The following is a 22,217-nucleotide window of genomic DNA, read 5'->3' on the forward strand; positions in this document are numbered from 1 at the left end:
CTGTCAGACAAAGTTTCAGCTGGTTTCTGACATCATACCTTGAGTTACTTGGAAGAGTTACTCCTCCAAGTAACTCACTAACTCTCCTGAATGCATTAACAGAGGACATACAGTCAAATAACCAAACATTTATTCAGCCATATTTATGAAACTATTTGTGGAAAACTTAAAAGAGGTATTTGATTAGGAGAAACAGATAAACGTCACTGCAAATAAATCATGAAAAGGTACTGCCTTAGTCATTGGTAACAGCAAAAAAATTCATGTTGATCTAATAGTACCCTGCTTCCCAGAACATCGTTATATTTCTGCAAGAAGTTTCACTTTAAGGGAAAAGTTTGTTGGCCAATTCATCAGTCATCAGCATTAGAAACCAAAAGTCTTAACTCTTGGCCTTTGAACTGTCAAATCCTTCGAAGGCAAAAGCATAAATCCTCCAGAAAATAAGTATATTTGGGGTTTTTAGGCATGTTTTGGTTTCACAGCCCTCAACTTGTACTTCTGAGCACTTTTGTTCTCATTTTCTGGAAAAAAAATAAATAAATAAAGGAAAGCATCCTGAAATATTCCTGTACTGCAGAATGTTTAAAATCAATGCCATTTCCTTCTCAGCATCACCCACCCTCAGCGGCAACTTGCTCAGTCAAACAGCAGGGAAGTGAAAGCTTCCAAAATGGGAGGTTTCATTATAAGAATTGATGCTTTCCATAGCCCTGAGTGAGAGTGACTAACATAGAAACAGACACCAGTGCTGTATTTTGAAATTAAGGAAACAGCGTAAAAGAATGAAGTTTTAGACCTACTCTATTTGTTAGAGGGAAAACCTACATATTGCAGTTTGATTTTTCCAGCAAATGTCACTACAGCGTTTTAGAAAATTATAAAGTTATTCTAGCTTTTTTTTTTTTTAATTATTTATCAAGAGAAACATTGAATGTTCTGAAAGATCCAAGTCAATCCACCCATCTGCTCAATCTACTGTATAATTTATAATGTTGTTTTAAGGAAAATGAAAGAAAATAATACTATGTGACAGGGAGTTGCTGGAAAATAAAAGACACGTAAGCAGGCTTATCTTGCACTCAGTTTAAAGAAAATTGGTGAAATATAAAGGAAATATTCTCACAGATAAGAAGTGAACCTACATCCAGTGAAGAAAAGTTCATACCAATAGTTGTCAGGAACAGACCTGCAGCACAACCTGTCAAACTAAAGTTCAAGATAAATCCAGGATCTACTCTAGCATGAGTTGCACAAAAAAAGTTGATGCCAAAATAACACAGCAGGATTAGAAACTGCCTGCACACCTGCTATTCAACAAAGGTCAGAATTCAAGCACTGATTAGTTTATGCTGCTACACAGATAACTGATGAGCACCCGGAGGATTTCGGTAAGGTAATTAAAATATTGCAAGAGCATGGGCCAGGGCAAACTGCAGCAAAGCTGATTTTTTTACTGACCCCAGCACTGGGAATTTTAAATTGTTTCTCACGTTCTCTTCTGTCTGTGTAAGACTATTAAAGCTGTACCAGAAGCTCCTTATCCTTAAAGTACAACTTAATTCCTCTAAACACTTCTCCGCAGGGCCCAAAACATGGCTAAACTTCAACACATTCAGCGAGGCACAAGAAACAAAATTTCATGTGACTAAATGAAACACCAGAGGTAATCAGCCGAGGACTCCCTAGCGAATGGAGAGCTAAACAATATGGTCAGTGAAATCTAGGATATGATTCACTTCATCCTACAGTTGTCTAAAATTACACAGATGAATCACACTCTGAAAGTGCCTGCTTTTCTGCTGTTTACAGAGAGCACCAGCAGACACAGACCGCAGATGATGGCTGTGTGTGATGAGCGCTGTCCCTGACAACCACCTTCAGTGCATCGACAGCAGAATCATCCCAGGGGGGAAAAGAGCCCCAAGTGCTGCCTGGGGACTGGCGGTCCTTGGGAAGGGATGTGGCAAGGAGGAAAGAAAGGGAGGGAAGGATGAATGGCTGTGCAAATTTTATAAAATTTTAGTGCCAAGAAGGACCCCTCTATAGAGCAAACTTAAGCCTGCTATCAACAGAGCTGCTTAGAGCAACTGATTGAACATCTCCATCCATACAGCATATGCTGGCATTACCACAACTTGGATCACCTGAGTATGCACTGAGCCAACTGGCATAAGGAAGAAGATCAACTTGTGTAAAAGGAGACAGCAGACTTGAGCTGCATCTTTCTGCAATGGTAAGATGCTAGCCCAGCAAAAGGAGACAAATGCCATTTCTTCCCCAAGTTCAAAGGAGAAAAATCAGTCACGAGAACATGCAATGTAGCAAAGGGCAAACAGAAGACAGCTGAAGTGCAAGGTTGTGTGCAAGAAACAATGGAGAAAGACTTGCACACGTTGCTAGGTCACCACTGCCAAGAGAGAACAAGAATTGATTTTATAAACAATCAGGTACTAGTTTTAGAATCCATGTTTGTATCTGTATTTTACGTGTTAAGTCGTATGCTGAAAGTACATATTTAAACCTGTTCAGTACCATGCAATGCTTCACTATCAATATTTGGCTAAGCCTTCAAGTTTTGTGGCATAATACAGGAAGGAAATCTGCTGGTTTCTAAAACATACAAATGCAGTAGTAAAGATAAAACAATCCAATTATTCTGAAAGATTTCAGCAGAATAGGTAAGTGACCAATTTTATCTAAAAACTTACTAAAACATGAAGTGGGATTTCTTATATACCAAGTGCTAAAGTTGAGCACTTAATTAGACTGTCAAATCTAGGAGGACCAGAAGCAGATTAAACTTTGGATACTTATACAGAGTGATCAGACACTGCAGTGCAAAGGAAAGATTAGATGATCATAACTAATCTAAGTTTTAATTAAAATTTAAAAGCAGACAGGTTTTGCAGTGCCCACAAGGGAGAAAAAGCTGTGCTCCAGCAAGATGAGTTCAGACATACTTTTCTCATTTAGGAACTGAATTTGGTATTCTGTCTTTCTAACGTTATTCTGTCTAAATTCTCCCATTTTGTGCAACTTACACGAAGGGCCACACTCCATTTGTATTTATTGACTGGTGGAATTACCTCATGGGTCAATAAGAACGTACTAAGTAGATTTCAGTTCTGATTAATACAGCCCTGAATTTGAAATCATTGCAATACTCCATAAGTATTCTCTGCACCCCGATCAAGATTGCAGACAATGCACAAAATTCATTTTGGTGGATGGAAGGGAAAGAACACAGTATCACCAATTCTCCCACATAGATGCAAACACATATTAATGCCTAATCTTGCAGAGATTTTCCAATAGACATTGAGGGTAATGACAGAGATAAAACTCAAAACATAAGATAATGCATTTCCCTTCCTATGTAGGGCTGATTGACTTAGTCATTAGGATTTCATTAGGTGGTCAGTTAAACCTTCTTCTATTTCTAAATGGTTTCCAACTCATTTCTGACTTCTGTAAACATATTCATTATTCATATGTATTTTATGAAGTGTTTAGGTGAACAATTTTAAACTTAATGAATTTTTTCTGTTTCTTTTCCACCTGAGAGTCAGTGGCTCAAATCACAGAGAATCAGCCCTAGTAAACATCTCAAGCATGCACTTATACTTCATTTAAGTTGGTATATGTAAAGCTTTTTCTGGTAGGAAGAAAAATATGTGAGGTTAGAAATCAATGAAAGATGAACATCAAGTTTTGTTTAAAGAGTCTAAGTGCTGTTTTAAAGGCAAAAAATCCAAAGCTTTAAAATTCTGTCTTTTATAGAAAATAAAATCTCAGAGGCTGGCCTTTCAGCACTTCATTCAATTCTTTGAATTACATGTTAAACATTTCACATAAGGACAACACAAGAATTAATTATACCGTAACCACACTAGTAATTTCTCACAGTCTTTTTCACTATGCACAGATAAGCAACAGTGCATATTGGTCATTTACCATGAAGGACACAAGCTGACAGCTCTCGGTGAAGAAGGACATGGAATTTAAAGTTTGCAAAAAACACCCTGTCAAAAGATCTCACTTTGCAAATACAGCAATAAATGGCAACATAACAGCTACTCAAAAACAGGAAAAAATCTTCTGCAAAATGTATAATAGTCTCAGCTAAGGAATAGCAAATCACCTGGAAACTCAGAGAAACTCAGACTGTTGTTTAGTCAAGACATAACAAACTGGAATCAGTTTCAAGTTGTACAAGTGGATTTGTAAAGTAACAAGCAAAGTGCCATCTGTCACAGTGGGTGACCTTCATCCTATTAATTTACTCCTCAACAGACTTTTTATCACGTTGTGGTCATTTCTTATTCAAGTGCAGTAAGGATATTCCAATGGGTTACTGATTAGGCACTTACAACACTGAGGGAAAAAAATAACAGAAGAACATTATTAAGCAGAATTGAAAGATTACTGAATTGGATTGAGAATTGAATTGTTGGCAAAGACTAACATATCTTTGTCACTGTTAGATCTTTTATATTTTTAACATTTTAGTTGTGCAAAGTCGAGCAGTGTTACCCTACCTAGAAGGGTAAGTGACCCTTACTGGGACCAAACCAGACTCACTCCAAATCAGTTGCTGCTTGTCATCTGGCCTCTCCCCCTCTCCCTCAACCTAGGAGCCGTTTTAGTCAATTTCCGTTGACATTTAATAAAAAAAACAAAGTGTGTGTTGGGGGAGGGGGTTGAGGAGGGTGGGAGGAGAGGAGCATTGTCAGTGTGTGAGCTCCGAGCCACACGTCTAATTCGATCCTCTCAGCTCAGTTCTATGTTATTCCAGCATCTCACTTGCTGTCCCCTGACCATATAATCGCCCTGCATTTCCTGCGCTATTTGTGGTTCCTCTCCACGTGTCCCAAATAACATTTTTGGTGTGTCAGCTAGGTAGAACAGGCTGGGTATGATCAACTCCAAAATAAAGTGAAATAAAAAAATAAAAATATAAAATAAAATAAATGTACTGGCTGTAGCACTTGTATGTGACAGCCAGATGCTTCTAAACAAACAGGGTAACTGCAGACTTCTTCCCAGTCATGCTTTTTGCTCCTCCACTTAGCTAGAAACTTGCAAGAAGAGCATCTCATGATATTTATTGCACATGAGAACTTCAAGATTGGTACAATATTGTAGAAACTGGGAACGAACAAAAACTGCTAGAAGAGAAGGTGATAGATGGACAGAGTTCTTCTGTCTTTGGTAGTGTAGCTCTGTCCAAATAAGAGTAGTGAATATGGAGGAGTATCTAGAGATTCTCAATATGGCTCTCTAAGAATGCATCAAAGAACTAGTGGCTGCTCAGGCACAAATTTTTGCTTCTTCACAAAAGCAAGCAGTAATAAAATAATTTAAAAAAAAAAAAAAAAAAAAAAAAAAAAACAAAAAACTAGAAAGAGCAAAAAGGTAAGAAAAAGGTAAGTTTTTAAAATATTGCAGAACCAGCAACCCCAAATTTTCTTCCAGTCAGAATTTCTGCGTTGTTGGCAGCCTGCAGGTAAAATAAGGAAAGGAAATTATCTAACTATGCTAAAGAAATGTGGAAATTACTACATTCAATAATAATAATAAAACAGAGGGAAGGTGAAAATGTAATAGCTATATGTTTGACAAATGGCAAGTCAACAAAGGAAGAATACTCATAGAATTCCTAAAGACTGGAGACATTTTCATTAAGCATTCAAGGGAGGTCTGTACAATGCTTAATTGGAAAACAGCAAAAGGAATGGAAAACACAAAATGGGAGGAAGGTCTGTCATACAATTGTAAGACTCTGTTAGACTGCAGAAGAGAGCAGTGTACAAGTGTTGGAAGGAAAGAGGTGATATCATGAAAGAATATGAAGCCAAGTAGATTGAGATAAAAGCTGTAGATAAAAAGAAATGAAGTGAATTTAGAAATATAAGAGAAAAATAGAATAAACTTCCTAGTATTAAACAATTGAAGGTAAAGAAGAAAGTACCATCAGTGCAATGATAAAAACAAGCCTTATGCTGAATGGTAAATAGGCTATTTAGAAATACGAATTAATAGTCCAGAATGGCATAATAAATTTGTATCTGCTAGCTTTTTATGGACAGCTTTCAAAAGTTTCATTATTAAAGAACAGAGCAACTAAAGAAATTATCTCATGCTTCAGTTGGTATTTTCTGACATTCCAAGCATGAGAACAATGGATATGAACTGCAGTTTGATTACTGTTTTTTTAAAGAGTGTTTTTAGAATATTGTGTGCCCATATCACTTTAAGCCCAATGTGGACACAATCCAATGGTCTCTTGGGAGGTATTAACATTTTTTAAAAAATGATCTAAGAGAATAAGAATAAAGTTCAGAGCTGCATGTGACATCATTAACAGGACAGCATGTTAATGAATAACCCAAATACAAAGACTTTCTGCTGTTGGGCTGTTAGTTCAACACTGAGAACAAGGCCATCCAAAGGAAGCCTGTGGAGCTTGCTCAGTTAAGTTCAGCAGAAATAAGAGATGACTTTAGTTTCTTCCATGGAAAGAAGAAACACAGATGGACTCCATATTTCAAAGATCATAAAGAGAACTGTGGAAGAGGCAAGACGGCAAGCATAATAAAAAAGAGATCTTCGAAACAAAGGAGGCACGACAGGAATTGATCGTCAGCTTTTGATATTTGCATTATATTATCACTAATTTCTGTTTCCTTTCAGAAGAAGAGCTATAAAGTTATCTAGGCCATAAAATATTGGATACGTTCTGATCCCAGTCAGCAATTGTCACTGCTGGTTGACAGAAACATGACACAAAGGAGACAAGCAGACCTTTTCTCCTTTCTATCAAACATATTAGATAATGGGTAATTTTATCAAAAACACAAGTCAAAGCTTCAATCAATCATCATTTTAAACAAAAGAAATAAAATGCTATAGGGTTGACATATATATTGAAACAACATGCAAATGAAGCAAAATAAAAAGAAAAAGTACAACTGTCACACACAGAAATAAAACTAAATATTTCAAGTTTTCTTTTGTACTTGCAAAATCTTTCCCACAATAAATAGGATCTATTTTGCTCATATAAACAATTTTTGTAATGCCAACACATTATTCATAAAGACCAAGGTTTGTGAAGATCTAAAATATCAGAAGTATTCTAGCATTTAACAAAGACAGGAATTGTTTGCAACTTTTTCAGTTTTATTGCCCATTGAGCCAAAGAATTAAGGCAGTGTGACAGTGATACCAGGAGAAGGTAAATACATCCAGTCCCACTAGTGTTCCTCCAGTGTAGCATGTCATGGAGTTTATGCTTCAATTCCTGGCTTCAGCAACCATATAGGAGAAGAATTTGCCACATACACTCCTGTCTGGAGCAAGCTGATGCCCAGGAAATTAATTGTAAATGCACTCCTCTATTCAAGTAAAACACTCTTTCCCCCAAAAACCAATACAAGAGTTTTTATTCCTTTACATCAGTATACGTGTCTTAAGAAAACCCTGCGTTCTCCTACCTCGCTTGGGTTCAGCTTTCTATATACCTCCATAATGATGTGGTGTTCACCTTACAAATATGTGCAAAATCTACATAATTCTTTTAAAGGTTACTTCTAAACTAAACTTATGAAAGCTCACTTTCAAATCTATTTGTTACTGTTGCAATAACAAATTATATTTTTTTCTAATTTTCCCTGAAAAATAGTCCCAACTGAAATATTTAGCAACTGTTCTGTAATTCACAAGCAATGTGACAAGTCACATTCATTTTAATTTTCAAGTTAACTGACTGTATATCATTTTAGTTTTTAAAATGAATTTGCTATAGGAGTATAAAATTATTTCTAGCAAAGTTATATATTAATTACCTTACATTTAACAGGCTAAGAAAGAATTTAGCTCAAATACTTCTTCCTCCCTGTCAAGATCTTCCTGTGTTAGAAAGAAGACAAAGAAGTGGGAAAAGTGCTATTTTTTCCAAATATATTTTAAATCTGCTGTCTATCTTCACAACCCATGATATCCATCTTGCTGAGAATGAATTAAAAAGTGCATCCCACTTTTTTTAGTTATCCTAACAACACTGTTGATAGTCAAATACCTTTAGAAGTACTGGTTTCCAAACAGTATAAAAGAAATTGCTTCCCTTGAAAGTAAGGTTTAGAACAAGGCATTACAGCAAAAAGTAGCACCAAGCATAGTCCAGAGCATTAGAAATGGCTGCAGCTTAGGTAAGCAAAATAAGAAATACGCGTGTGATTGTTTTGTTCAAACAGATGTGCTTCATGGTTCCTTGGCAATTTAGAATCAGAGGATCTAAAAACAGAAGACAAACACTGAACTACTGATTTTTAGTGCAAAATGCCTTGTTTCTAATAGACAGTCTCCTGTAGAACAATGCTAGAAACTGCCTCCATGGGGTATATTAATACAAAAACAGGACTTCAGGCTCAGGGGAACCATTCCCAGCCAAGCATATAAAACTGAGAGGATTTAGCATGTGAAACGCTTCTGTGTGCTTGAACTTTCCTCATAATCCCCCAGACAGGCAGAGTGATTCTTCTAGAAGCAGAATCCTAAGATGGACATATGTCATGATCCTGTGCTCCAGTGCTTCAGGCTCCATCTCTGAACTCCTTCTTCTAGCAATGCTTATTTGCTGTGGCACTGCACTTCACATGGTTAGTTGTACCAGATACGTATAGCACCATGTTATCTGCTATTCTGTGATACAGAAACCATTCCATGAAAGACTTGGAGACCTGAGACTTTTTAGCCTGCAGAATATGGAGAGAAGAAGCTTATCAAAGCTTATCAGTAACCAAAGGGCAGGAATCAGATGGATGGGGCCAGGCTCTGTTCACTGGTGCCCTACAGTAGGACAATGGGCAACTGCACAAACTGGAACACAGAAGTTCCAGATGAATATGAGAGTGACAGAGCATTAGAACAGGCTGCCCGGAGAGGTTGTAGACTCTCCTCTGGAGATACTCAAAACCTACCTGGACACCTACCTGTGCAACCTACTGTAGGGAACTGCTTTTGCAGGGGATTGAACTAGATGACATTCAGAGATGCCTTCTAACCCCTAGGATTTTGTATGCAATCCCCTCTTGGAAAAAGCAAGTTCAGAAATACAAATGTCTACTTCTATTAATGCATTTGCTCAGACTTCAAGTACTATTTATGTACTACACTTGAGTTATTATGCACCACTTATCTCACTTTCCATGCTTCTAGTCTAAGAGATCGGTATGAACATAAATGTTTCCACAATCTTACTAAGAATCTTAGCAAGTGATGTGATAGTTTTGCCTTCATGGTAGCATTGCTGGGACAAAAGGAACACAAAAACAATTTATAATCCATTTCAGTAAGAAAACAAAAATTGCACATTTAAACTCAAGTAGGGGAATATAGGAGCGTATGGTTGATTTGTCATTTCTGGCATATTCCAAGCAGCATCACTTCCTGGACTGGACAAGGAAGACAAAGATCTGCACATCCATAAGGATAAGTATTTCCAGTTCCTTTAGCATTACTCATTCACTCCTCTGGTAGTGCTTACTCCTGGCAATCTTTCAATTGCCTTTCCCAGTGTTTTTGTCCTATCCGAACAGCATTCTTTTGATTGTTCTATCAGACAATGAGAAGTGTTTTAGCTCCTGATAAATCATCAGCTATAGCACCACCAGTTGCACAAGGCGGTTCATCGTGATTTTTCAGCAACTGTGAGAAAGGCTTTTCCCACACAGAATCTCACATTTATGAAAGTGGTATCTTCAGAAAATCTTATTCATGAAGGTATTTTGAAAGATTTGACAGAATTAAGGACAGTCGGAGTAAAAACATCAAGAAGGATATTTGAGTGCCAACAGATCATTTCTTTAGGAAACTATCCAAAATTCCAAGTAATTTAATTCTATCATCAATTTACTAGCTAGCGTAAAGATACATACACTTAATGTGTAAAGAAGACAAAGAACTATATCATTATGAAACCTGAATTCAATTTTAGTCAAAGTCTTTTGTTAAAGAGATTAGGTGTCAGTCACCTAAACTTGTCGCATGCTTCCGTATCGAGTAAACATTCTGAGATGGCAGAATCACAAATGAGATTTGCTATTCATATCATGTTGTCTTTCGTTTTACAGCACCTGACCACACAATCTTGCAATTTGGACCTTGATTCAAGAATAGGCATCACTCAGAAATGATGAGCAAAAAGAAAATGATGTAAATTCTATGAGTTTTTCTTTTTTTTTTTTTTTTTAAACTCTATGGGAATACATGCAAACAGACTATCAATAAAAAAAAAAAGAACGAAAAATGACATTTGGACATTTGTAATGTTGCTTGAAGGTATCAAGACGGAAAAAAAAAAAAGAAAAAATGAGGCACATTAAAAATAAATAAACTCCATAAACCAGAAATTTCTCTCTAATGTATCTGGTACTTCACTGTATACACATCTAATAAAATTAGAAAATGTTTTATTTAGATACTTATCTTGGAATCTAGAATATGGCCTTCCAAAAAGAACTTGTCCTGCTCTTTACAAAAAGGAGAAAACAGATGCTCTCCCTGTCCCTTCTGGGCCAGTTGGGCATCACTATGTGGAGCTTGCCAAAACTCCTTTGGAAAGGACAAGAACTTGGTAATAAAATGATAAAGGAAATGAGACTTGAATAACATGCCTTTTCTGGAGAAGCTGGCTGAAATATTTGAGTGAATTTGATACCTTGCTTATCTAAACTGCAGAAATGGTCATGATGTTTTGCACATAATTTCCAGGAGAACAACATTAATTGTGCGAGTGACCATCGCAGTCAGGGTATATGTCCTAAGGGCTGACATCTGATAAGACCAGCAAACAACAGTCTTCCCTGAGCAATCTGATATGAGCAACCCATTAATCTGATAGCCTATATTGATTTTACTCCTTCTGTTTTTCTGTCCTCGCTTCAGAATTTGCCAAGGATATTGAGAATTAAAAAAAAAAAAAAGAAAAAAAGATCTTATTACATCAATCACTTTGAACAAGGGAATTATATTATCTCTTATGGATGTATTTAAGATTCTCATCACTGGGATGTCTACAGGCCACAAGAATAGTCTGCAAAAGTTTTAGATCAGTTCAAAGTATGAACACGTTTGTGTATGCACCTCTAAATGTCATGAGTGAGGAAAGATGAAAGTACTTTCATTCTTCATCATGGTTTCAATCTGTGTGTTCGTTGTCACTCTCTTTCTATGAATAAAACATGAGACAAGTCCAAATTTCAATGCCCAAGTTTCCTTCAAGTGGTTTATATCAGAGAAGCACGAAGTAGGAAGGCCCTCCTCAAATCAGTTGCACCAACCAAAATCTTATGGCAGACAGACTGATGGGGGCAGGTATTGACTTCGACATTATGTGCGATAGCCTGGGGTTCATCAGCCTCTCTGTATGCCTCTCCAGAAGGGTGAGATTTACTTGCAGATTTTCTGCCTTGTCTTACAACTCCATGGCAGAGTGGTAACACCATTTATGCATCTGAGATGAATTTGCCCCCCCTTCTTCACTGTATTCAAACACAGAGGTTTTCCACTCGTATCATATCGCCCTGACAAAACAGTATTTTCATAAACTTGCTTGCTTAATTCAGCTGTTAGACAATGACAAGTGAAATGTCTCAAGTACTACTCACATATGTCAAGCTAACAAGAGTTACTTAGTTTAATTCAGAGCTTGCCTCCTTTGCATGGGCTACTAGAGAGAACATTCTTTGAATCACCTAAATCAGTGGTTTCCAAGCCTCAGTATGATCATGAACTTCCAAGAGATCAGTTTTTTTCTTATAATCACACTTGGAGGATGCTAATATATCATGACTCATTTGTAAAGCAGTTTGGAACTGGAATCTGCTTAGGAACAAATACCCACAGAGCAGATGCAAGTGCAAAATTAACCATTTTAAGAATCCTTTAGGAACAGGTTTATAAAGATTTCGTGGTTCTGCAGCTGTTTCCAACAGAGGTATATTACATTATCTCTTACTTTATCCAGTTTTTTATTTATTAGCTCAAGTTATGTCATTCAGAGGTTAGAATATCCTTTTCCAGCTTTGAAAAGAGCAAAGAGATAAGCTTCAGAAGGATGAACAGAAATTAAAAGGAACACAGTAGGTGCTGCTTATAATGAAATCAGAGAAAATGGACTTAACTAAATCCATTGGAAAGTAAAGAATCCTTTCTAGATAACTAGATCTTGTGTGTTTTGTACATGTGCACCCTGAAGTACACTGTGGTGCAAAAGCATATACAGCAGATTATTTTTCTTTCTTGATGATTTATTTATATGACACCAGCATTCACGGATGCCAAGATTTTATTATGTATAGCATCAATCACAAATACGCACTCTATAAGGAGGAAGCACCTCTCCTGAATGGCTTCATCAAACCTTCATTACAGATTCAGTGAGTCAGAAGGCTTTTTTACTTCTATAAAGTCAGTACCACTGGACCTGGAACATATTGTGCTCCACAGCTTCTGAAGATGTCACCATAGAAGAAGCACAAAGTAATTATAATCCTCAGTGCAACTAACTCTCAGTCCTGGGTTTTTACGATACCTCTGTGTGAAAGCTTCTCCAGGATGATCCTCAGGCGCTGAAGAGCAGGAGGTGAAATGTCATATTTGTATATGTCTCTTACTGGCACTCGCTGACATCTCCCAAATATTCCGTCTGCAGCAGAGAGAAAGAGGAAGAACATGCATTTCACTTTCTGAAAGTAAGAAATACTTCACGAGATGCGCATTTCCAATGTATCCTAATTATATACTGAAGGAACCTTTTAAAAGACACCAAAACGTTATCAAAGGACTACTGAAGTCATGAGGCAGGGTATTTTCTATCAAAATAAATAACTGCTGGAAAGAGTATTATTTGGAAGAAGAGTCTACTGTATAAGTTATGAGTGCAGTTTATTTTATAAAGTTATTTCAGACTTCTGCCTCCCAAATCTTTTGATGTAAAAGTTCTTTACTGCCAGTTCAGTGGGAAAAAAAATAATGTTCAGAGCCTACTATGTTGCAGATGAAAAGCACAGCAACCAGAAGTATAAATATTAATTTGCAGAAACTATGAGGAGTTACTGAAACATTTTTAATGCAGGAGCTGTGTGTTAGGCATTGGTAAATGAGAACTGAATCCATAATGGCTAGCAAAGGCTCATTTCAAGAAGTACTCTCTAATGAATGCAATAAAAGAAGGCTGCTCACAGAACAATGAGATATTAATGTGGCCTAATTTATTTAGCTCCATTCCATTTGTCTAAAATGACAGACTCTTCTCATCAATGTCTTTTCAAATCACACCTTCTAATTAATTTAGCTTCTTATTAGTCTTTATTTAGAGAATTGTTCATTTTGAGACAAGCTTCCTGTGTATGTGTGGGAGGAACAGGGAGTTCAAACATTCAAATTACCTTTCTCTCTTTCACACAAAAGACTAATTCAGAGCCTAGGTGCTTCACATGCAATCTGACCATCTGCAATCCTAGGCCTCTAAGAAAGTGGGTTCATTTATTGTTCTAAACAGTTTGGTTCCATACAGTGATCCAAAAGAAGCAATTTAAATGCAACAAGTTTAATTAGCAAAATATTCTGCAGCAGTACTAGTTTTAACACCATAATTACTTTTGCTCTGATATTATATCTATGCTGAAAGAGAAGAGCTACATCAGATTAGCAGAAAATAACAGTAAGTATTAATTTGCAAATGTCCATTACTTTCTCTGCTACTTCACAGAGCTAAAAGACTCCAAATGGAAACCACTGGCACAGCACAGCTGTTCACTAAACACAAATAATGGTATAGAAGAAAATAAACCAATCTAGGATGCAGAAAAAAATAGGCACTTTAGCCTTCACTGTTAAATAGAAATACCCAACTTAGGCTTTCTTTGCCTTTCTGATCCTCCTGCAACTTTCAACTACTAAATTAAAAATCCAAATTAAAAATTTACTTTTCACTCCTACTTTAATCTACAGACCTGGTTTGTTTTTCTGCTATAAGAGGCATAAAGCAGCATAACAGCAAATTAAACTAATCTGGGTGGAATACTCACGTCTCCATCAAAACCTGTTGCAGTTGGAAATGAGAAGTATTTAAATATCAGTCCCTTGTAAGTGGGTGGTAATGGCAACAAATAAGGTCCTGATTCTGAAACAGGAAATTTCAGTGTTTAAGAATAGGAATGTTCTAAATGAACGATTGGAAATAATGAGCTCTGTTTTGAAATACCACCATGACTGGCTACTAAAATTAGGACAAAATCTCTGTTTAAATAAACAATTAATATTCCATGATTTAAAGATAATATACCTTAAGCATAATTATAAAACTTGTCTTGCAGTCTGGAAAGCATTTATACTTCACCACAAAGTAGACATTTTTATATAAAGTATTGTTTAAAGATATCTCAATGGCTATAAGAGCTCATTCATCCACAAGCTCTAAAAGAGGCCTACCTTCTTTTTCCTAAAAACAGTTGTGCAAAACCTTCAGATCACTGCCTCCGAATACAACAAAAACTATTTGCATCCTAAAATTTTCAATTAGCGTTCAATCTGCCTATCCAAACACACTGGGATTGCTTAGGGAGAAACTGCAAATTCTTTTGGCTTTTGTGCCTGAAATATGGGCACAATAAGGTTTAAAGAGGCTGCAGTCACAAATGGTGCTATGCTCTGCAAAACGCAGCACTGGGACAGCTGAGAAGGAGATGAACGCCCCACAGAGCAGTAGCAAATACCATTGCTAAAGCAGGAGAATCTTTACAGTGGGGATTACAGTCGGACTGGAGTTGTGCAAACAGTGGATTTCATAGTTTGGTGCAGTAAAAAATATACATACACATTTCTCTATGACTTTGTATATGATAGCATGGTTTCTATGGCAAGATATGAAACAAAAATATTTAATTTCACATTGAGCTCACAGTTTTAAGGTTACTTCTTCAATAAACCTTGAAGTTGTGTATTTTACCAGGGGAAAAAGAGAAGGAGCAGTGAATCCAACCCACCGCTCCACACAGCAGCACCCAAACCCAACCCCGTGTCTGAGAGTGATGTCCCAACGCTCCCTGAGCTCCAACACTTGGGGCTGTGCCCTCTGCCCTGGGCAGCCCATTCCACTACTCTGTGGCACAGCCTTTCCCTCACCCCCCGCTGCCCCTCCCCTGCCAGCTCCATGATATTCCCTCAGGCCCTGTCGCTGCCCCTTCGCTAACCTGTGAGGAGCTGCAGCCACCATGATGCCTCCCCTAAGCCTGCTCTGCTCTGTGCCCAACAAACCAAAGCACCTCAGTGCTCCTCATATGCATCTTGACCTCCGGACCAAAGAGCAGCAAACAGCCCATCAAAAATGGAAACTGGAAAAGCATCCGGGTTTTACAGCTGTCATATGCTGGAGGAAGTTCAAGGCACGAGTGATGCTTTAATAATTGTTACCCAAAGAAAAGCACCGAAGGTCTACAGCCACAAAGGATGTGTTTGTAATGAGCTTAGATTAAAACTACTCTGAGAAAAAAGGTAATACGTGTGAGACATCTGCTCTTTACACATGCACAGAATGAGGAGAGGTTGGGAGGACCAATCAATATACACATATGGTTGCTATTAAAGTGCTATCATTTGCTAACCATTAGCGAAGAGTAGTCTCTGAAATTTCCATAGTAATGCTGTGTAAGTTATACTTAGACCTGGGAACATCTGTGCTGGCAGTATGGTAATGTTGTCTTTGAGACAGCTACTACATTTGTTTCCAAAGAAGAGATAAAAACATAGGAATAAGATACTCAAGGAAACAGTGAGATACCTCCTAAGTATTTAGCTATTTTGCTACTATTTTTACTATTTAAGAAAGAATCCAAACATAATTTAAGAGCTCCTAAATAAACCTTGCATTTTGACAGAGACATACTGCAGAATTAGATGTTAAAATGGAAAGACACAAACTTAACCCAAGCCAGGTACCCCTATAAGATCTAAAATACTTGCAGATAAACCTCTTTTATTAAAGACAATATCACAGGTCATCGTACACTGTCCTACTGAAGAAAAAAAAAAAAGAAAAAAAAATCAGCTGATAAACAGTGGACAAGTCAAAACACAAGTTCTAGAAGGATAACTTTTGAAGGAAATGTTAGCAAATGAAAAACTTCCATCTTCATTCATTATTATTCTTTTGCGATGAATTGTTGGATACTTGTGCCATTTGCTACCTGCTGAGAAAGGAAACACTACACTGTATTCATGACCAACACTGAGGTACTGAATTATAGAAAAGAAGACCATAAATGACTATAGTTTGAAACAGTTTTTAAAAGTTATTTTGTCAACATGCTGAGTTGGAAAAGTAGGCAGCTTCATATGCTGAGTACGTACTAAAAAATCCTTAGAAACTTCCAGAGTGACCACCTTCACAGTGGCAAGCCTGATTCTGGGTAGCTGATTCATTCAAGTAATTTTATATCAATATATATATCTTATATATACACGTATAAAAGCTATATTTGGGTAGAGAAACATATCCCATCCTAAAGCTATACTTAGTGTATGGCTAACCTGAGAATCCAAAGATGTATACAAGTATTGGCCCAGTTTTAGATACCAGAAGAAAAGATGGAGTTCTTGCTGAATGTATTTCTCTGTTGAGCTGAGCTATAAGGACTAGTAGAGAAACTGGAGTTTGTGTACAGGAGGAGGAAAGCTTGATAGAAGGAAATTAAAAGATTGGGTTCTGCAGTAATTAAATATTTAGATGTACATGCAGTGAAGTTTTCGCGTAGTGCTGACAAGTGACCTTTGCAGACGAGCCTCCAAGCAGCTGCTTTGAAGCACCCAATGCAAATGCTGTTCAAGCTTCACCCAGTCGCCAGAAAGGAAGGAACAATCCAGACAGTAACAGTATTCACATTTACAGGCCACTATGCTTCAGCTACCTCATCCTAATTACCTGACAGTTGCTGAAAAACTATAAAGTGGACCTTTGTCCAAGAAGTTTTTATCTAAGAAGTTTGTTACATTTCAGGAAGCTTTTTTCAGAAGACATAGTCCACAAATCTACACTCAACATTCACAAGTAAGCTCTTCAGCAAACAACATACTTCTAATATTCCATTTATTTAAAAACAATTGTAGAATCACCAAAGCTGGAAAAGACCTCCAAGATCGTCCAACCCAACCATCCATTTGCCACCAATATTTCCCCACTAAACCATGTCCCCTCAGTACAATATCTACACATTTCTTTAACACCTCCAGGGACAGTGACTCCATCAGCTCCCTCGGCAGCCCATTCCAGTGCCTGACCACTCTTGCAGAGTAGAATTTTTTCCTAACGTTCAACTTGAACCCTCTCCTGGTGCAACTTGAGGTCGTTCCCCTGAGTCCTATCACCAAATGATGTGTTCATAATTTATATCTCTACTTTTAGATTTTCTTTACAAACAATGCAGAGGTGACACAGATAGAACAACTGTGTCATTTCTCATGCAATGTATTGAAAATATTATTTCAATGCTATCCATCAGCAAATGCTTCCAAGTCTCACTGCAGCAACCCAGCAAAGCTGCTGCCTGCAAGCACAGTGAGCTGCACTGCAAACTTGCACTGCTCCATGGAGTATGCTGCTTTTCTAGGAGTCAATCTTCCCCTATCAAACCTTTAAAACCTTTATACCATTTTATTTTGCTTACCTGTGCGCAGTCTCAGTACTTCTTGATTATTTCTGTTTTAGAGCAGTAAGAGCGGCATCTAGCGGACAGTTCAGTGCTCAGGGATCAGATCTGCAGCACTCATTATTCACCTGCTGAATTTATTGCTTTCATATGCATTTGACTTCATCAGGAATACACAGATACACAGTGACAGCCACCCTGGGCGTTCCCTATCTTAATGACCAATGAGCACATGGAGGTTTTTAAGGCAGACGGTTAAAATTAAGGAATAATGCCAACATTTATACTTCTGATTAAGATATATGTTGCTAGAATTGATACGTTAATAAGACTAAATGCACACAGATTGTTTTTCAAAAGAGTATAGGGTGGTAATCTCCTTTTTCTGGCGTGTAAGGCATTAGTACGTTATATGATGAAAGCATATCCTCAACTGTAAATTCTGGAAAAGTGTATCTTTGTAAATCCATGTTTTAGATTTAATAGAAACATTGCATGAAACAGGAAATAACAAAATAAGAAGTTCTAAATCTGAGAAAATTTTTTTCCAGTGTATGTTAGTAATAGTCCAGTGAATTCCTACTCAACAACTTCATAACCTGCTGCATGAAAGCCAAAGGTAACTCATAAATTCTGCTGAAAGCCGGATAGCTTAACAGTTGTGTGAAAGGGCTCTAACGAGATTTAATGCCTTTCTTCACCTCTTTGGATACAGACATTTAAGGTTTAAAATCACATGCCTGGTCAGTTTTCAACCAAGAAATCTCAAACCTGAGAACCCAGAATATTTCTGATTATAGAAACAATTGGATGGCATGCTAATGATTATGAAAATGCTCAGATTAAATGATAAAATTTCCCGTTAACAGCAGTATTAGCTAGCTGTTGTGCAAACACTATGATACGGCGGGGATCTGCAATGCTCCAAATACTCCTGGGGCACATCTGAAAGTCAGTAGCTCCTCTGAGGTTTGCAGTCTCCTTTTTTTGACAAGTAATTCTGAGAGCTAGTTCTGGAGGACTCTGTTCTCCCTTCATCAAAAAGAGATATAACCTTCAAGAGAGGGCAGATATCATTCCAGGAATTCTGTGCCAATCTGCTTATTTAAGTGTTGGACTATATGGCTGCAAGGTGTAATGCGCACTTTACCTTGAGAGGTTTTATGATACAACAAAAATATGTAAAGAGTAGAGAAAGTAACTAAAAAAAAAATGTTTCACTCACCTGAATACAGCAAGAGGGAAGGCAAGAATGGCAACAAAGCTACCTATAGTTTTACAAAGCAACAAGACAGCAGGCTAACCATGAAAGAAAACGTGCCTACTCCTGAAAAGCCCCTAAATTATTCACCTAAGAGAGGGAAAGGTCCGGGTTCCAATGCCTGCTGTCTGTGATTCACAGTGCAGAAGTGAACCTCCACCTTTATGGGTCCTCCACTGGCCTCCCAACCACAGCAATAATGGCCATTCTTAGGGAGGAAAGGGCAGCAGGGGGTACAAGGAAAGGAAAAAGAGGCGAAAAGAAAGCAAATCTTACATTTTTACTGCTAGATCCAGCATTTCAGTGGAATAATACTTGAATAACTTAGCTCTTGTTAGAGAACCAAACTTGAATCTTCCACAGTCTAGGCAACTGTGGAATAATTCTGTGGCTTTTTCTCAACAAACAGGACAGGGGAGGATGACGGAGCCCTTTCACATCCAGGTGGTGTAGCTTGTAAACCACAGAATTCATTTGCCTTCACTTTCAATCACAGAGACCAGACCAGACATGATGCACCCTTTGAGAAAATGAATCTCTAGCTGTAATTCACTAAGAGGAATTCCTAAGTTAAATTACATTCAGTATTTGGTTATCTTTAAGAAAAAAAGTTTGCAATCAAAATGATCAGAACAATAACAGTACTAAAAAGGAGGAAAGATTCGGACAGGTAATTCTTCCTCCAATGGGAAAGGTACTTTAAATTCAAGCATTAGTATTGTAAAGCACCTTTAGCATATTTAGTTACTGGAATGCAAGATTAACATGAAACTTTCTACATTACATCTTCTTGTTATCATTACATCTTATTATTGTTATGTGTCTTATTAGTGACATCCCAGGCATGTACCATGCCACACCTCCCACCTAGAAAAAGCCTTTTTGAGCATACAGTTAGAATATTGTGCTAAAGGACAACGAAATGAAAAGAAAAATGAAATGAAAAGAAACAAAAGATACCCATACAGGTTTTTAAGCACTGACCTATGGTTCTGTCTGAGAAAAGACTAAAAGTTTGCGCAACCTGGTTGATTAATTATTTATGACATTATTGTTCTGAATCGGAACAAGTTTCAAGCAGGGACAAAGTATTCTGAAGCTGTTCAACAACCTCTAGAAGAGCAATGCGCCTCCCTTTACCACTGAGGCAAAGCAACAGGGAATGATGAAACAGGAACAAATCTTTTTTTCCGGAATATGCAATTACGAACAGAGGTTACTGGAGGGACTAAGAATTTATTTACGGAAGCAATGAGATGCAAATATACTAATGCTTATTTATGCGCACTAATTTTCCAAGTATCACTGAGATGTACTTCAGTCACTTCAAGGATCCCCATTACATTTTTGGTTGGTGCCAAGAACCACTTTGGTGCTGGCAATGTCTTCACTGTGTGATCAGACTAGAGCTGCTCTTGCATCTGTATTCCCAAGGCTAAAATAACTCTGCAAGGAAACATGTTCAGCAAAATGAATTTCTGCATTAATTTTCATTTGATATTGAAAACAAAGTAGCACGAGTTTTAACCGAAGCTAAATGCCAAGAGATGTATTTGAAGAGTTAGTTCTATGGCTTCATGGGAGACGGTGTTTTCAGGAAAACAGGATTACTAACCATTCCTTTCATATTCGCTACAGGCAACATCTACTAGTTAGGGCAAACTTGGTTTATCTCTGACCTCTGCCAAACTTGATGCTTCCTAGATCTTTGCAAAACAACATTTATTGAGACAGCAGATTACTTCTGTAATCTGAGATACTGTATTTATTCCTAATGAAACTGACTTCAGACATGCATGAAATTATAGTAATAAAGATGTCCTTGTTTCCTAGCTGCAAAGTACTATGAAAATTATGGGAAATTATGTTATGCCAACCAGAACACATCAGCAGAAATTCTAAATGCACACATTTACAAAGGGTAGGCAAAACACTTACAAACTAGGGTACCTGCACAGGGTGCACTCAGTGAACTGCTTAAAACTGACTGGAGCTATCTCAGAAATGTCTACACATGCTGAAGTATGAAAGATGAGCACACAGCCCACAGAAGCCCTGACACACCAAGCTGCCTCTGGCAACGTGCAGACACCAGGATAGCCACAAGCCTTACTTCAAAGGTGGATAAGGGGCTGCTAACTGCTTCTGCTGACGTAGCTGGGCTGAGTGTAAAATCTGACAGTTTTCAATCAAACTCTGACTTAAAACAGATAAATGTTATGTTATATAACTAAGACCACTTATTGGAAAACTGCATCCAGAAGTTATTCCTATCGCAATTAGAGATCTGGACATAGTAGCCCCCCCTCCCATGACAGAGCCAGAGCACCACCTGCAGCTTTGCTAGTGGCAAGAGATGGAATGAGACATTACAGTCCTTCCTTGCTTGCTTCAGACCTCAGCATTCAGTCTGAGACAGCAGCAGGAGTAGAGCACTAATAAGGTTTGTGGATATATGAACATGACAGCAATAAGTTGGAATAAGGAGGTGATGTCATTCGCTATGCACCACTGATGAGGTCAGTACAGGAATACAGTGTTCTGGTGTCCAAGTTTTATAATGAATGATAATTTTTGGAAAGGGCACTGAGGAACAAAAGAGATTATCTACAGGATAGAAAAAACCTTATGGTGAAAAGCCTTTTCCAGCACAGAATTCTGCCTTCAGCACAGAGGATGATCTTTTGTCTCTATAAGTAAGCCTACAGACGGATGAAATGATATGAGAATGGAGATGTGCAATAGGACTGGGAACAGCCGCAGAACTATTTAATTCTCCTCAGCTTCACTGCTGTTCAAAACATAGTTTAAGATTTGCAATGTCTGAAATTACAGTAAGAATAAATTCAGATAAATTCAAATAAAGTCAGATTTTTTTGCTTCTGCAGTGGATTCCAAGACTTCTCAATGTGAAATGTGCAAGCCCAAACAGCTTCCTATTTAATTCACAGGATACACACAACTTTCAGGAAGCACCCAACATTTGAGCACACATATAAACAGTAATCTACTTTTTAAAATACTGTATAAAACTACAAGCCGTTTATTAAATGAAAGCTTTGGGGTAGAATTTAAGCTGCAATTTAAGCTTTAGATTTTCCTACAATTTCAGTGGTTGAGTATAGAAGTTGTATACTTAGCATAAGAACTTCTTAAAAGAAGATAGAACATACATGAATAATCTCAAACAAAGAATTTATGCTACAAAAGGAAGAAGTTCATCAAAGTTGCAAAATAAAGAACTT

General features: G+C 37.5%; 1 protein-coding gene across 6 annotated transcripts in view; it reads right to left on the minus strand.

The window, feature by feature from the left end:
* Positions 1–22,217, minus strand: part of PTPRN2 (protein tyrosine phosphatase receptor type N2) — a 620,450-nt gene that overhangs the window by 461,602 nt on the left and 136,631 nt on the right. For all 6 annotated transcript variants that reach the window (XM_052695759.1, XM_052695758.1, XM_052695760.1 and 3 more), the window contains exon 3: positions 12,599–12,712. In XM_052695759.1, coding sequence (XP_052551719.1) covers positions 12,599–12,712 — 114 coding nt within the window. The remainder of the gene's footprint in view (positions 1–12,598; positions 12,713–22,217) is intronic.

The sequence above is a fragment of the Tympanuchus pallidicinctus genome, unplaced genomic scaffold (genome assembly GCF_026119805.1).
Source record: "Tympanuchus pallidicinctus isolate F22 unplaced genomic scaffold, pur_lepc_1.0 scaffold3, whole genome shotgun sequence".
NCBI lineage: Eukaryota > Metazoa > Chordata > Aves > Galliformes > Phasianidae > Tympanuchus > Tympanuchus pallidicinctus.